The 17,212-nt window shown below is 39.6% G+C and overlaps 2 protein-coding genes across 7 annotated transcripts; both read right to left on the bottom strand.

Annotated features, from left to right (window-relative positions):
* Positions 1-525: 525 nt before the first annotated feature.
* On the bottom strand, positions 526-8,334 carry fmo5 (flavin containing dimethylaniline monoxygenase 5). Of its 2 annotated transcripts, none has more exons than XM_042483842.2 (10): positions 8,203-8,334; positions 7,455-7,600; positions 6,891-7,079; positions 6,597-6,762; positions 6,170-6,312; positions 4,268-4,464; positions 3,625-3,772; positions 3,284-3,491; positions 1,713-1,785; positions 526-1,623 (listed from the first exon to the last, which is right to left on the bottom strand). In XM_042483842.2, exons 2-10 carry the CDS (start codon positions 7,584-7,586, stop codon positions 1,209-1,211), a joined length of 1,671 nt encoding a protein of 556 aa, XP_042339776.2. In that variant the 5' UTR covers positions 7,587-7,600; positions 8,203-8,334; the 3' UTR covers positions 526-1,208. The 2 variants fall into 2 exon arrangements, with proteins under 2 accessions (XP_042339776.2, XP_042339778.2); XM_042483844.2 differs by having other exon boundaries at positions 8,193-8,211.
* Positions 8,335-9,163: 829 nt separating this feature from the next.
* LOC121937726 (flavin-containing monooxygenase 5-like) lies at positions 9,164-15,705 on the bottom strand. 5 transcript variants are annotated; one of them, XM_088077940.1, is made up of 10 exons: positions 15,560-15,664; positions 14,801-14,933; positions 13,937-14,125; positions 13,167-13,332; positions 12,683-12,825; positions 12,325-12,521; positions 11,569-11,704; positions 11,145-11,364; positions 10,843-10,915; positions 9,164-10,561 (listed from the first exon to the last, which is right to left on the bottom strand). In XM_088077940.1, exons 2-10 carry the CDS (start codon positions 14,930-14,932, stop codon positions 10,162-10,164), a joined length of 1,656 nt encoding a protein of 551 aa, XP_087934066.1. In that variant the 5' UTR covers position 14,933; positions 15,560-15,664; the 3' UTR covers positions 9,164-10,161. The 5 variants fall into 5 exon arrangements, with proteins under 5 accessions (XP_087934066.1, XP_087934065.1, XP_042336987.1 ...); XM_088077939.1 differs by lacking the exon at positions 15,560-15,664 and adding an exon at positions 15,412-15,540; XM_042481053.2 differs by having other exon boundaries at positions 9,166-10,561; positions 14,801-14,975; positions 15,560-15,705.
* Between the last annotated feature and the right edge of the window lie 1,507 nt (positions 15,706-17,212).

Raw genomic sequence — 17,212 nt, 5'->3', positions numbered from 1 at the left:
CATCATTAAAATTCTTAGCCTGCTTTCGACCTCACTGGTAAACCGGATAACACTGGTTTACAGTTATCTTTAACACCACATCATAAATCATTAAAATGTCAGAAATTTCACCTTTTCGCTTTGCAAAGTCCAGCCAGGTGCATGCAGCGACGTTCATTATGCGCATGCGTACAAAAGAAGTTCGCCCAAAAAGCTGTCAGCAAAATCCATTAAATACATTTTTTTTAAAAGCGGCTTGAGAAAACAAAATGCTCTTTGTTTTTAATTTTTTGCTTTTTTTTTCAAGTCTGTTTGCTCTTTTATGTGAAATTCTTTTGCATGCTGTTTTAGCCACTATTCCCTTGAAAAGAGATTTTGAACCTCAGTGGGATTATTACTGATCAAATAAAGGTTAAATAAATAATAATAAAAAAATATATAAAACAAGAAATATCAAGTATCCACAAAAAATCTCTAACACAGATTTTTTTTTTCTAATTTATTTGATTAATACACACCCAAAAAAAAGAAGGAAAAAATGCAATATGAGCCTGATTCCATTAATTTATTTTTCCCACGAATGAAACTGATCAAATAGCCTAACAGAATGACCAGATGATACACAGACCACGGTCTTAAAATGTCTATATTATTGTTATGCAGGCAACATTCATTCTATGGGGCAAGGTGGTTATGTGTGGTAATAAAAGAGAGCCATGCATACGCAACTTTTTGAATTGACTTATTGATTATATGAATGTAGTAATGTAATGTATATGAAAGGAAAAAAAAGAGACAGACAGTTGTATATGTTAAATATGACAGCTGTATATGTTGATTATGTTTGGCATAGTATAGCACCACTTTGTCTTTGAGGCGGTATCATTGATTAACTAACCTATTTTGGCGTCTCGTGCATTTCAGGAGCTAGTGGAGTACATTGTAAAAACTGCATGCATGTAGACTGAAGAAAATCAGTTTCGTAATGATGCAGTTTTATCACGATTTTGATATGCGCCACCATATGCGTCAGGAGGCTGGAATATCTGTAGTCTCATATAGCCATTACTGGTGTTCTCTGTTACCAATGACCCCATTACAAAGTCTTTCATCTTTAAGTTAAACCTGTAAAAACTGAAACAAAAACAAAACTGCTGCATTTAAATTTTGGCTCATAAATGTGTTAAAGGAATAACACATTATTGAGTGAAATAAGTGTGCAGTGCACATCACTGTGCAGGCAGGTACCCTTTCATCTTGTCCAACAGTGCAGAGGGATCCTGCATATAAGCCAGGAGGTTGCTCCTGTTAACGTAGGCAGCCACGCCCACTGCAGCAGCTGACAGAACCACAGGCCACATAAATGATCTCTTGGGTTTGGGATCATCACAGGGTCTGGTCTGCATGGGCTCAGCCACTCTCTCCCACAGGGTAAGAATGGCCTGGCGGGCTCCGGCCCAATTTCCTGGCCCTCTGAGACGATACTGGTATGGTGTGCCGGGACCAAATATCACACTTAATGCCACTCTGGGATCAGTCAACATCAGCTTCAGGAAGTTGGGTTTAACTCCAACCTGCTCTGCTAGCTCATCCATGTAGCTGAGATAGTCAACCTGGATGGTGTGTCGCTGACTGGTGACGTACCTGAAAAAGACACCCGAGCTCAACATCATCCAAATATATGATCCAAAAAATGCAAGTAATTTCAAAGCTGAGTAAATATGCTGCAGTACCTTCTAGCCATCTCCTCCTTTTTGCACTGGACATCTTTCAGCATGGAAGCCACTGAGGGAAGCTTGAGGCACCCTGTTTGAAAGCAGATATACACCCTGTTTAGCCCTGGCATCAACATACGTCTCAGGTGATCTGAGCACAACTGGATAGCGCTGCATACAGGTATAAATGGCCACCAAGACACATTTCCTATTTGATCACTAAAACCACTAGTTGAGGTAGTTTTAGACACATTTGACCCCGTATATTTTCTAGCAAAAAATGTTAATGCCTTCCTGATGCATCTCCGACAAGGACAACATAATTAGTGCAGGAGGTGGTGGGTGTTTTGACAGAGCGCTAATGCTCTTGCCCATTTTATGTTGAGTTGGATGAAGTATTGCATGACCGGTCATCATTTTGCCCTATGGAAGCGGATGTGGAACACATTATTATTGGGGTCGATATTTGGCATTTTGCAGATTATCTGTATCTATCTTAATGGTCGACGAAAAAATTCAGCAAGTTTCAGCATGGGAGGAACTTTAACTTTGTGAAATCTTAGTGAGCTATTTTTAATAAGTCATTTTTTAATTTAAAATTTAACTTGACTTGCTGGGAACTTCCTGTATATGATGTTGAATTTTTTGGTTTTGATTAAACATTTGCTGAAAGTTGTGTGTTGGAGTTTGTTATATTCCAAATTTTAAATACTGACAGAAAGATTTTCATCTTTATTGTAAATGTTTAGGTTCCAATCCAAAGGTCTCATTAACTACTTATAATTTGTATTGGTGTCGGCCCTGATATACCAATATCGATCGACACCTAGTGTGGACAAAATAACTGTAAGCCGGGCAGAAATGAATCCAAGTGGTCAGATGGTGACGCATGACAGGCACAGATGTGAATGGCGATGTGTCTTTGCTGTCCACTGGCATTCAGATCACCACAATGCATGTTAATACCAGGTTTAAACAGGCTCATTGTGACAACTTGATTTGTCTAGACTAAGACAAAATACTTCTGAAAGCGCCGGACGAAGAGAGGGAGGAGAGCCAGTATCAGGGCGAGGCTGCCTTGACTTGGACTGAGAGCTGTTCCTCTACCAAACCATTTTCTGGCTAATGTCTGGTCGCAGGAGAATAAAGTGGATGAGATGTGATTGAGACTTACTCGGCAAACGGGAAATCAGAGACTGCTCTGCGCACATCTTCACAAATATGGTTAACCCTTAACATACCTAATCAAGCTGTTGCACTGGATAGACGGACCTTGTTGGGAGCCATAAGGACACAAGACTCTGATACAAATTCAAAAAATGCACTGCAGGAATTGAATGATGCCACCAGCAGCAAAATGCCCAAACAAACAGGTAGAATTTTTATAGTAGCTGCTGATTTTAATTAACTCATCCTTCAACTCCAAAGATGCAGCAGGATCAAGGAGAAATTAAATTATATATGTAATATCTAATATGTCTACCTTCTACTTCTTCTTCTAGTGAAGCTATCTAGCAGAATTTCGAGAGCAGGAAAAAAAATTGTACAATTGTACAAGGTTGCATGTGATTTTCCAGAACCGGTTTTACCTTTAAAGACACGTGTGGCCCATCTGGCCTGCATCTCAGAGATGGGCATAATAGCGCCCAGCGGCTGAATGAGACCAATGATAGCCAGAGTTGGGCGCTCCATCTCAGGAGGAAACACATATTTGTACAGCGATGCTTTGTTCTCAGACACTGAGACCACGTGTGAGGCCAAGAATGGGAAGAAAAACCTGTAACCTGTGGCAAACACCTGCAAGAGAGGAGACCCATCTCAGTCACACATTATAGGCCGAATATACAACTTTCTGTGAACACTTATAGAGAACAGAAGAATAGACAGATTATAGTCTAAGTGTGTGAGTGTGTATACACAAATAACCTACCACCAGGTCGACATCTTCCACAACACTTCCATCATCAAACTCCACGCTGGAGCCCTGAAACCTGCGGATGTTGGGTTTCACCAGGACTGTTCCAGACAGGATGCGGTTGGGAAGCTCATCATTCATTGTGGGATGTTGGCTGAACAACCTGAATTTTATATACAGACATAATATACAAATATAACATTGCTACAATTTCATGAATACTGCAATCATTTGAAACAAAGAGTATAAAGCACCACTAGTGGCATGATGCACATAATAAACATGATTATTTTGCTATACAGCCACACAAATGGTGAAGCTTTAATTCGTCCTGCTGGAAATGCCTTAGAATCATTACCATTATTAGAGGTCAACCCCTTAGAAACATGAATGTCAGCATATTTTAATGCAGCTGGAACAGTATATTATAAGATGAGGTGTATGTTACACACACAACACAACGGGTTTAGGATGGTGCTAAAGTAAAGCTCAAAGGTGGTCCAAAATGAAAAAGCTCCATCATCTAGTAAGCATTAATGTGGCCAATAACACTCATGATTCATGAGTGTGCCATTTGCAGGGCTGAGCTACACTATACCTGTAACAGACAGTTTAAAAAACAAAACAAAAAACAAACAAAAACATATAAGTACAGTACCTGTGCTTTGGCTTCAGATTGTACAGAGCGTGATCAAATCTTTGGTTGAGCACTTTCTCTCCTAAACTACAAAAAAAACCAAAGGGAAGGATTCTCCTGAGAAAGTTCAACACCCTGTTAAAAGACAGATCTAGTGGCAACCCATTGTCCCCAACTCGGTTCAGAATCCAGGCTCCCCTTCGAGTGCTCAGGTAGAGCTGGGAAGAGAAGACATGGCAGTCAGTTATTATGCTTGGATATTAGAAAACTAAATTTCTTAACAACAGTTTATACATTTGTCACAGCTAACACAAAAATATAGCATTTATAAGATGGACTCAGGTTGTATTTGTAAAATGCATTTTGTTTGGACATTATTTGACTAAACTCTGTGGCTCTGTTACCTGTGAAATAACCCAAAATGTATTTCAAATCTTTCACAACATCATACTGGTTCAGCTGAAATTTGCCGTATTTACCAGCATTGTATGTGCATACAGAAAAATAAATTCATTATTACTGTATATTGTACTGTGCTGCTATCTCAAGCATTGTAGCAGGCTAAGTTCTATGGAAACTTCTGATTAAACAAACTGACTTGTGGCAAGTCCTGCTGTACATCCCAAAACCCATGCTACCACACTGTTTAGCACACCAGAAAAAGATTTAGTATGTCCCAGTACACTGTATATCAAATACAGTATGTCCGACTGCATCTAGTTGCATTTTGTGTTATCCAAGCTGTATGCTTATCTGGCTATTCTGACCAAAAATGCTCTGTGCAGCAGTTGAGCTGCAGACAGTAGTGGCAATAAGACAGAGCAGTCAAGTCACTGATGACCAGTCAAATAGTAATGACAGGAGTATAAATTATTCAATTGAACAAAACAACAGAAGATAACTGTCAACAACAAATGAAAATTACAATGACAGAGAAATACATATGTGATTTTACTTTGGTGAATAAAATATTTTAGAATCAGCAATGTCTACAGTTATCAGTTAAAATTTAGACCATGCTACTCTGATTAAATCTCTATGCAGCGCCGGCTCTTGGCATTGGCGATATAGGTGGTCGCCTAGTGCGTCATCTGCTGGAGGGGCGCCGCCACGCTGCCAGTCCCCCTTGGCCTCGAGGGAAAATAATGATAAAATAATAATTTTCTATGCCCACTGGCGCCCTCACTTGGTGTTTTCTGTCTAGAAAAAATATATATATTAACATTACAAATAAATAAACAGCGACATGTTGTGTTATTTGATATTTTGGATTCAACTGCAAAACTGCGTTAATGATTCCAATGTCACTAAATTTAAGCAATGAAGTTGGTTAAAATGTTAATCTGACTGACAGGATTGAAAGCCAATATAAGAAATACTGCCTCATGGTTGTATGCCTCTGCACATCAGCCAACTTGCACTTATACGTCCATATCTGTGAAATATGGATGCTTCACTCATGTCTTCTCCCGGCAGAACAGAGCTCGATAATAGCACAGTTTCAAGGTGGAAACCCAAGATTAGTTGACTTTTGGAATATATAATAAGTGCGTTTACATGGACATGAATAAAATAACCCGTTTATGATCACGACTTTGAAGTATTCCATTTATGTGTTGTGTATGTTGTTGTATTTTACTTGATTGAAATAAAGACATCAATCAATCAATCACATTTTGTCACAATTAGAATATTTATGCTATATTCTAATATGAATATGAATTCTTGAGTTTTGGCCAAAAACATATTTTGTGAGGTCACAGTGACTTTAACCATTGACCACTCAATTCTAATCAGTCAGTTGTTGAGGTCAAGTGAATGTTTGTGCCAAATTTGAAAAAAAATTCTTCAGATATTGTGTTCACAAGAATAAGATGCCTCTTTTAAAATCACTTTCATCATGTTTATCCATCTCATCCAAACCTGCTTGGTGACTCTGCTCAGCTCCACTGCGATGTCTCCTCCAGAGTTTCCGATTCCGATCACCACAACCTTTTTATTTCTCCACTCCTCAGGAGTCTTATAGTCTCTGCTGTGGAAGTACTTTCCCTTGAAGGTGTCAATGCCTAAAAAAAAGGAGAGACAAAGAGGGTGCCTCTTTATCTGTATCTGAAGTTGCCAAAAGAATATAATGAGAACTTTACACCTACACCATTATTCTCTTTGGGTGGTGCTGCTTTCTGCTGACACAGAATTATATAACCACGTTGTACAGGGTTCCCATTACAGGCTTGTTCAGACTGTGTCAAAGGTTGGCTTTGACATAATTTTCTCTTTGTGTAACGAAACCACGGTCAGTGCTACTTGTGTTTAAGCAAACTGATTTATATTTATAGCTTGTAAAAGTTACCTGGGAAGTCATGCAGTGGCAGGTTGGGCTGGCAGTGATGTCCAATACAGATCATCACCGCATCGAAAATGTGTTTCTCCTTTTTGCCCTCCTTGTTTTCTGTCTCAACATCCCACTGGCCTGAATGAGAAAAATCTGACCTCTGCTTGATCTGCAAGACTTTGGTCTGATCAACAGAGAGGCAGACACAGATAACAGTGTGAGTTGGCAGATGACCGAAATTTTGTGGCTAGCAGGACCAATTTCCTCTACATTTAATCATTTCTAAGCAGGAAGTGAGTGAAGCACTCTTACATTGAAGCGTATGTACTTGGTGAGCCGGAAGTGGTCGGCATACATCCGAAAGTAGTCCATGATGAGGGAGTTGTGCATGTAGTTTGGGAAGTGTCCAGGGATGGGGAAGTCACTGAAACACATCATCTCCTTGGAGGTGTTGATGATGACAGAGTGGTAGATGCTCGCCCTGTCTGCCTCTGGATTCTCCTGCAATGTAACACGGGGCAGTAATCACCTTTTTAACATTGTAGGGGCCGTTTTCATGCTACACCTACAACCCAAACCTTGAGGAGGGTCTGGGGGGAATTCCCTGTAGGTTAATTTTTAAAAATAAATTTAACACATCAACTTACCATTTCAAGCATTTTGAAACAAAAATCTTAGTTCAGGGAATCTTAAAGTTCTGATCACTGAGAGCCATTTTAGAGAGCCAGCATGCAGATTGAGGGCTGTGCGGGAAAAGTGCACACATGCTTATCCCCCCAATAAAATTACTGCCTAAATATGGATCAATATTCATACTTACAAGCTAAATATACTGTGCAATTACAATAAAATTAGCTTGTGTGCAGTGTGACTCACCTTAAACCTCCACAGACCACCTATGTCATCGCTGCTCTCAAAGCAGACAGGCTCCAAACCCTCATCCAGGCAGGACTTGATACAGGTCAAACCCGAACTGCCTCCTCCAACCACGGCCACACGGCGAGTCATACTTCAGCTGCGAACTGATTTCAAATAACTGCAAGTAAAACAAGAGCATGCATCAAAGGAGCGGCACACAACGCCAAAAACAAGGATCCTACTCCCCAATTTAGCTTGTTGATTGCGACACTTAGGGTCTACGTGTCTGAAATATGCAGATCGACAGAGCATTCAGTAAACAGATCTTCTGCAATATTTATCCTTTTAGTACAGCACTCCGCCCTCTGGTTTGGTTTGAGCTGGCGCTGAGGACATTACTTTAAATGTTGCGCAATCGTGCTCAAAGCTCAACACGAGTTAATATGTTGCTACAACTTGATATATATATATATATATATATATATATATATATATATATATATATATATATATATATATATATATATATATATATATATATATATATATCTAAAGTAATGTATAAACAATGCACAAACTAAACCAAACATGCGATCATGCGATCACAACACGACTTTTACTTGTTGTTTACTCCGCACGGGCGGTGCCGACAATCTCAAGTACAGCAGTTACAAGATTTACTTTAGCGCCTTTAAAAAAGTTTTACATAAATGCACATAAAAGTTACAATAATAAAAATTAAGTTTCTGCACGTACATGTTCTTACCTTGCGTAACTGAGACAGGGAAATGACTGTTTAATGTGCTAACAGATCAGTGGGCGGAGTGAGGGTGAAGAGATTGAGTATAATCAGCAGCCTGTAATGACCCCTCGAGTCACTGCAACTCTGAGGTTGCTGAACTGGTGGACAAGCAAACAAATCGCGCTTCTGTCTGAAAACAATTTAGGATATGGTACACTGCACAGTATCATGATATCATGAATCTCAGTAGGCCAGTGAATCTCAGTCAGCCAATCACACGTCTGTCAGTCTATCAATGTCAGTGTTGGACTATATGCTTGTTCTCAATAAAGGCAATGTGATAAAGTCAGACAGATTACATAGAGTCAACTGACATCACATAAACAGGAATGTACACTCATAGCTTCATTTCTGGTGCAAGGTGTTGCTATACGTCAGTGGTACACAAACTATCCAAATCTGGCCCACAATAGGGTGCTGGGTGGCCTCCCAACCATTTTCTAAATCACAATAAAAAAATAAAGTAATTCACACTGGGAGTTGTTTTTTGTACTTTTAGTATACATAATGTGCCAGAGTGAATAACACAGCTTCAAGTGTTGAAATACTGGAAAGACCAAGAAATGTCCTAAAATTCAAGAAAGTTTTAACATCCTAAAATCCTAGCTATACCTTAAAATTTGAGAAATGTCCTAAAGTCCTAGAAACGTGACTGGGGCTGCAGCAGCTAGCCTTCTATCTTATTTGAAAAGATTTATGATAACTTACAACCCAGAGGTGTTTCTTCAGTTCTAGGTGAAACATCAACTGATTTTTATCTGAAGTGTGAGGTAAAAGTCTATAAGTGCAATGATTTCCAGTGGGATACACTGGAACACCTTAGACAGCTGATCATGATGAATTAGAGTAAGTAAAGAGTAATAATTTACCATTCACTTATTTTAGGCATTTGAAATGATGCAGTGATAGAATTCTTTGTGTTATTTTGCATTTTATCATACAGAATCATATTTTCTTACATTAAATCCTACACACTGTACAAGGAATAACAATGATCAAAATGATATACTGCAAGAATTTACAGTTTTATATCTCCAAACACAGAATGACATGTCCTAAACTCTCATTAAAAAATACCCAGTTTGGTCCCTACAAACACTGTGAACTGTCATTAAAAATCATCACTTTTGTCATTACAAATACAGCTGGACATTTCATAAACTCTGTTAAAAACCACCTGGTACTGTCTCTACAAACAAAGTGAACTCACATTAAAAAATAACTGCTTTTGCCACCACAAAAAATCCAGTTTGGTTGCTATAAACATGTCAAGCGTTAATTAAAAATATCCCTGTGTTTTTCAGACAAACTTGCTGGACATGTCCTGACATCTGATTAAAAAATAACCTGTTCTGTCACTACATATACGGTGAACTCTCTTTAAAAAATACCCAGTTTGGTCACCAAAAACACAGCAAGCTCTAGTTTTTAAAAATACCCACATTTGTCGCTACAATCCTGGCTGGAAGTGTCAATCCCAAACAGTGGTCTGCTGCTGTCTGCAGCGTGGCAGCCACCAAACCTGTTTGTCACACATCCATCATCCCCTCCTCTCTCTGATAAGAAATCTCAAGTACATGTAATCCTAATTACTACATTTGAGAAATGTCAATAAGATTTGTATGAAACATACAAATGTAATATATTTATGGGTTGCAGAAACTTAATATGCCAACATTTTATTATAGCGATTGGGATAGACCCTCAAGTTGGTGCCCAGAAAGCTACTTGGCAAGAGGCAAAAGCATTCAGTATGTTATTAGCCACAACTAGCACATTTATTAATTTAATAAAACTTTGTTTCTAATTCATATTGTCACATTAGTACGGTGTAAAAACATGATTTTCAGTGTAAAGAATATATTATACAGTCGTGTGCTGCTTGACTGCCTCCATCATCAAGTTATCATTAATTTAATCAGCTCACTGAGGAGATCTGAAGTATGCCAGAGGAGTAAAGAAAGAGCAGAGAGATTGTTTGTTGTAGCAGAGGCAGCCCAGTAGTGCAACACCTGATAAAACCACTATAACACTCCGTCCGGAGGAGCGTCTGGTCTCTGGTTCTGGTACTACTCTGGTTCTGAAAGGCTGAAACACCCGCTCCCACTGAGTGAGAATGGCCTGACGGGCTCCGGCCCACTGGTTCGGTCCAGTCAGACGGTATTGATAAGGAGTAAAGGGGCCCAGCAACACCTGCAGTGCCAGTTTGGGGTCTTTCAGGAAGAGCCACAGTACGTTTGGTCGAGCCCCCACCTGCTCTGCCAAAGAGTCCAGGTAGGGGATGTATTCCACCTGGAGGGGGTTACGCTCTGAGCAGACAAACCTAACAGAGAGAAACACAAAAAAACACATAAGAAAAACATAAACAAAACAACAATACCCTGCAGATCATGTATGGCCCTCAAAAATAAAGTGCTTCAAAGCCAACTTGAATAATTTGGTATAAAAATAGAAAAATTCAGGCGGTCATTGTTGAAGTAACATCATCACACACTGATATCAGCAACAGAAACACAGATTTCATTTATTCTTTCAGCATTTCAAAAGGCAAGTTGATAAAAATCTTAATATGGATCTATAATTTGGTTTCACACTCATTCCTACTTCTGATGCATCGCTACTGAATCCTTTTCGATTTCCTTCATCATGGTCTCTTCGGAGGGGAGGGTTGATAAGCCTGCAGACAAAGAAATCAGTCAACGTAAAATACACACACATCTTTTTAAACAGTTATTTAGCTCTAAGGTCCTTTTTAGGGACGAAGAAACACAAAAGGTCAAAACGGCAGAAAAAAACATACTTGACATTGCTTTACCAGTTCGATACTCTACAGTCTTAATGAGCTTATGTATGGGAGCAAAAAAGTAAGCATGACACTTGTTTGTAGTCAGAGTGCTGAACTTTACCTTTAAACACTCTAGTAGCCCAGCGGGCCTGCATCTCAGCCAGAGGGCTGACCGCCCCGAGAGCGTGGATGAAGCCCACCACTGCCAGCGTGGGCTGCGCCAGAGCAGGAGAGAACACATGCTTGTAGAGACGCAGCCTGTAACTGGATTTAGCTTGCAGAGCAGGAGGCAGGAAGGGGAAGCTGTAGTTGTAGCCTGTGGCAAACACCACTACATCCACCTGTATGACACACACATACAAAAATAAAGATTTGATGGACTGTGTAATTTTCTTTTTTTTTGTAACCAGATAATAGACTTTGAGCCTTACCAAAAAAAGGAGAGGGGATCCAGAAATTGATTTTTTTTTTTTTTGAAACAGCGTTATTTTTACATTATATGAAAAAGACCAGATACACAGATTAAGAGTTGTACTAATACACACCTTGTCTATGATGCTCCCATCAACAAAAATCACACTGGATCCACAGAACTCCTTCACGTTTGGTTTCACCTGAACGCGACCTGAGATGATCCGACCTGGTAGGTCATCATTCACAACAGGGATCTGCCCAAAAAACCTGGAAAATGGACAATAGGGAAGTTTTAGGGAACTATATGAAAACACAAAACACACACAGTGTTCTGTTAAAGTGGTTTCGTAGATATATGGTATTAGGTAGAAGCCAGTTGAAGTAACAAGGAAGTTCGGTCCCTTTTGGTTCAAATCAGACCAGTAGAAATGTTGCAATTTATGGTTCCAACAAGTTAACTTCTTAAAACAAATACATATATTTTTTTGATGGTATTTAAACTTGCACTGTAAACACTTTGGACCCAGTCTTCTAACTACCATCAGGCTAAATATCCCATTGATGCATAAAATATATGTGAAGAGACTGTTTTAAGTGTGATGCAGCGGTGCTAGAATAATCAAATGACAGCTGAAAATGATGCTAATTTTTGTGCAAGTCATGTATTGGAAGTCCTCATTTGCACAAAAGAAACACATTGAAAATAATCACACTTTTTAAACTTTCCTGCCACCTGGAGGACAAACTTTGTCAGTAGTCAGTCAGTTGTAGGCTGTGCCAATGCATTATGTGGTATATGAACATTGAAGTATTTCAGAATTAAAACATTCACAATGCAATAAAAGATATATATATATATAAGACATATAAAGTATTTCGTTGGTTACCCATGTTTTGGTTTCAGACCATACAGTCTGTGGTCCAAAGTTTTGTCCAGCTGCTTCTCCACCATCCTGCTTATCCACAAGGGGAAGACTTTCTTAATCATCACATCCATGCGAGAATTCCCAATAAGGTCAACTGGGATTCCCCCCAGTCCTACACGGCCAACAACCCACGCTCCTCTCCTGGTACTGAGGTAAACCTGCAGGTCAGGTCGACACATAAAGGGTTAAGATTCATGTGCTCAGCTCACACTTTTTTTTAAGGGAATACAGCTAAAGGCAGCAAGTATTTACCAAGAAACAACAATGCTATAGTTGAAAAACACCCCAAAATACAAAAATCTGGTTTAAAGTATTGTACCTGCTCAGCAACTCTACTGGCATCCACAGCAATATCACCTCCACAGTTCCCAATCCCGATAACCACCACTCGTTTTCCCTGCAGACCCTCAGCATTGCGATAATCCCAACTGTGGAAATATTTGCCTTCAAAGCTGTCAATACCTAAAAAGACATTAAAAGAAAAGAGTCTCTTATTTGGAGTTGGAGTGGCAGCAGCTGCAATGTGAAAGAAAGAAAAATAAAAAATATCAATACTTTATTTAAAAAGGATTGATCATAATGGATAAATGAAACAAAGATTTAATGGGGGCAAAGTACACTGAACATTGTCATATTATTTGTTGCTGATTTATCATTAGCTCTTGTTCTTGTTCATGTTTTTAATAAACACAATAAATAAAAATTGGTAAGGAGGGTGTCAAAGCTTGCCAAAGGCGTCGACTCTGCTAGACCTGGTACTGCTTAAAATATGAAAAAATAGTTTATATAATAATTCCTGGTACCTGGGAAGTCACTGAGTGGCAGGTGAGGCTGGGTGTAGTGTCCCGTACAAACCATCACTGCATCAAAAACATGAGTCTCCCTCTGACCGTCTGTCCTCTTGGTCTCCACCTCCCACCGACCTGTCGCTACAAAATCTGAGGTCTGCCTCACGCTGACCACGCTAGTCTGAAAAAAACACACACGCACAGTTTTGTGCATTGATAATTCTATAAGCAGTATAAACAAACAAAACAGCGTGAATCTTTTCATGAGAGGGTCGTTCTTGTGATGACGTTAGACATCACAAGAAGCTACGACATCATAGCCGTTACCATTAATCCTCGTACAAGCTATTACATTAGGGAGCTCATGGGTGCTACATGAACTAGCAATAGATGCACTCTTCCCCCTGTTCACTGGTATGGTTGGCAGATGTAGTTTGGTAGAAAGAAAATAATTCTTACACGAAACCACTCACAACAAGGTCTGTGAATTATCTTGAGTAATTGGGTCATGATTTCTGGAAAGAGACATTGCTGTTGAGTTTTTTAAGTGTGATTTTTGACCCTTTGAGCACCACAAGCTGAGTGCCATCTAGTTCCATTATATTGGAAAGAAGGCAGACATCTCTATGGTTGATATCTCCAGCACTCTGCAACTTACACCAAAACAATCTAGACTAATAAACAGTACCACAGGTAAGAGGGAAAATATGTATATTTAAATTTGGAGTGAACTGTTCCTTAAACTTCATGCAGAAAAAGCACAAACAACCCTAAAGGTCACTGACCTCAAAGTGTATGTGCTTCAGGAGGTGGAAGGCCTGAGCGTAGAGGCGTATATACAGCAGCACCTGAGAGTGATGCATGTTGTTGGGGAACTCAGCTGGAGGAGGGAAGTCACTGAAAGACATCGTCTCTTTGGAGCTGTTAATGACCACCGCCTGATAGATGTTTGCACGTCCAGGCTCTGGCTTCTCCTACAGTAGGACAATACAAAAACAGATAGTGACGGACACTTTTTATCATTTGCTACTTTGCCTGCAATTAAACTGCCCATGGGAGATGTAATTAAAGAGTCGAAGTCCCAAAAAACATTATGTAGTGCTTTACGAGCCCTCTCAGTTGACCTGTAGATAACAACTCTGGTGTGTTTTTTTGCATAAATAATCTTCTAATAACATGAGACTTGTATTAATTGTATTGAATTTACCACCAGATATTCATATTTGGTTTATTTTGTCATCTCAGTGTGTAACTTCCAAAAACCCACGATACACTTTTTCTTATAATACTTCTACACATTCCATGAACAAACAGGAGCAGGAAGAACAACCTAAAACATCTGCCCCTTTCTCACTAATAACAGGAGCTACTGTAGATACAGATCCAAATGGCTGACCTATCTATCTTTTTTCCACAAATCACATTAAATTTAGCAATAACGACAGAAACAATCAATTACAATCATCTTAACATTACCGTTACTCAGAGAGTTCAGTGTCCCATTATTTGTTATTCTTCCTTCTCTTAGATTTAATATTTGACCTGCTATTCCTAAATGAGCTGACACACTTAAATGAGTTACTGCAGTGTATATGAGTTAAAATTTGAACTTTTCAAGATACAAGCATTTAAAAAACATTGTCCCTTACCTTAAATCTCCACAGACCTCCAATATCATGGCTGCTCTCAAAGCAGGTGGGCTCCAAACCTTCATCCAAACAGGCCTTGATGCTGGTCAGACCAGAAACCCCTGCACCGATCACTGCCACCTTCTGAACCATGCTGGAGAGAAACGGGGACGCTGAACTGACGTCGAGGTTGGAACTGTTGGAAGTGTTTGTTGTTTTGTAGAGATTTAGGGCAGTTTTATGTTGACTGTCTCTAACAGACAATTGTTTCTAAATGAATTATTTGCATAGAGGTGACGGCTTTTTAAGTTGCCTGATTTAATCAAGGATATCAACTAGTGTACCTCTACCTCAACAATGCAGAAACACCCTTTACTATCATTCACAACAGACAAATACAGAGGCTGTGTTGAGGCGTACTCCATACTTCAGATGCAGTCAGTATGCATTATCCACTACATACTGCATACTGCATTTGACAGCAGTATGCAGTATGGATGCTCAGATCGAGCTGTTTTGCAGTGTGCTGAGCCGAGCATGGCTGGTTTCCGGTTTTTGAAAGCGGAAGCAAACAATAGCAAAACTGCTACAGAGTAAACAAGTGACGATAGACAATGGTGATGAAGGCTCACATGTGAGATGATAACATCTTTGTAACGATTGGAAGTAACCTGATGTACCACCATTACGTTCGCATTACTACTGTATTCCTATCCCTTTTTAAACTTTCTGATTGTTTGTTGTTCATGTGAAAGCTCAGACTGGTTTGCCGGTGACGACCTTTCGTCCTCCTCTGGGTTTTAGGTTAGTGAGTAGACTGCGCGCTCCCCTGCTAGACGCAACTTTTTCGGCATCGGCCTCACTTCGATTCCGGCTTGTGGTCATTTGCTGTGCGTCATTCCCGTTTTCGCCCCTCCCCCTTTTCTGTCACTCTCTAACTGCACTATAATAAAGGCATGACAAGTCAAAGTATAATAAGGAATAAATTCGCTCATGTCTCCTGTATAACTTTACTCGTATTAGCATACATTGGTATGTGGTTTACCTGATAACGGTCGTGTAAATGACCTTAAAAGATAAAATATGTTTTTGACAAGGCTTAGTTAATAAAGTGTAACACAAAGGCAAGCTAAGAACCCAATCTGGTGGTTTAGGTCAGCCCAGCTGTGTAATGTCTGGGTTTGAGCCACTGGTGACATAACCCCCACGTTCCAATACCCATACTACCATACCATTTAGTATGGCAGAAAAATATTTAGTGTGTCCCAATACAAAGTATGTAAAATGCAGTGCAATGTCTTACTACATCCAGCTGCATCTTGCAGTATGCAAGTCAGCGTGCTTTTCAATTCTCTGTGTAGCAGACGTTACATACAAAGCTAAAGAGTTCAGTGACAGATGACAGCTGGTGTGACAGAATGACAGACATCACAATGACAGATGACAGCGCATTCAAGTGTAAGTACTAAAAAAACGTCTTGGGACAATGTTGCGCTATGGCCAAGACGGATATAAGAGCAAGGGGGTCAAAGTTAAGGGCGCACTGTCATGACATAGTAGTATGTCCCAATTGTATGCATTCTGCATGCAACAGTATACTTTGTAAGAGCAGCTGCAGTACTTACTAAAGGTAGTAGTAAAGTAAAGTATGCAATGTGGAAGCTAAAATCAACAGTTGCGCTGTCCGCACAATGCATTGCATTGTGGGAAACAGTAGGCGAGGCAGACTGGTCCGATGCATACTCAGTATTTTTTCTGAATCAGTATGACATCCGGGTATTTCTGGCATACTGTGGATTTCGCTTTTGTTTGCATACAGCATACTGCATTTTGACCACATCAGTACATACTGCTAGTGTAGTAGGCAGTTTCGAACACAGCCAGACATTTTAAATTGTCACAGGAGGAAAAGTACAGTTGTAAATAATAAATTTAATGTCGGCTGAGTTCTATTTAGCTGATGGCTCACTGGTGCGCTTGAACAGACCAGAGACATCGTCAGTGTTTTAGTAAAGCCTGTTTTTCCTACAAGTCAAAAAGTCTGCTGTGAGAAAACACTCGTAACTAAGCAGTTACTTCTTACAATACCACCCTAAAAAAACTACTGCACAAGTAAAACAACTGCAATTTACAGCACCATGAACACATGGTTACATCAGCCTTACCTCGTCTTCACAGGGTGAGAGTAACAATGGGCTAAAACTGCACTCACTTAACATACAAACAGGAAGGGGTTAATGACTGACTAACTGTGGGTCCTCGAAACAAAAGAGGTCATGAAGACAGGAATGTAGCCCAAACTTTCTTAGGGGTTTTCAGTTAAAACATGATTTTTGGAGTCATCAAATGATACCAGCATGACTAAAAAATGCCATATAAATGTTATGTCTTGTTCATATGGTTCTAGAAGTAAATTTCAACACATGGTGTCAC

The sequence above is a fragment of the Plectropomus leopardus genome, chromosome 5 (genome assembly GCF_026936395.1).
Source record: "Plectropomus leopardus strain MGB_pleo_1.0 chromosome 5, ASM2693639v1, whole genome shotgun sequence".
Lineage (NCBI taxonomy): Eukaryota > Metazoa > Chordata > Actinopteri > Perciformes > Serranidae > Plectropomus > Plectropomus leopardus.
This window is presented reverse-complemented; position numbering and strand designations above follow the sequence as displayed.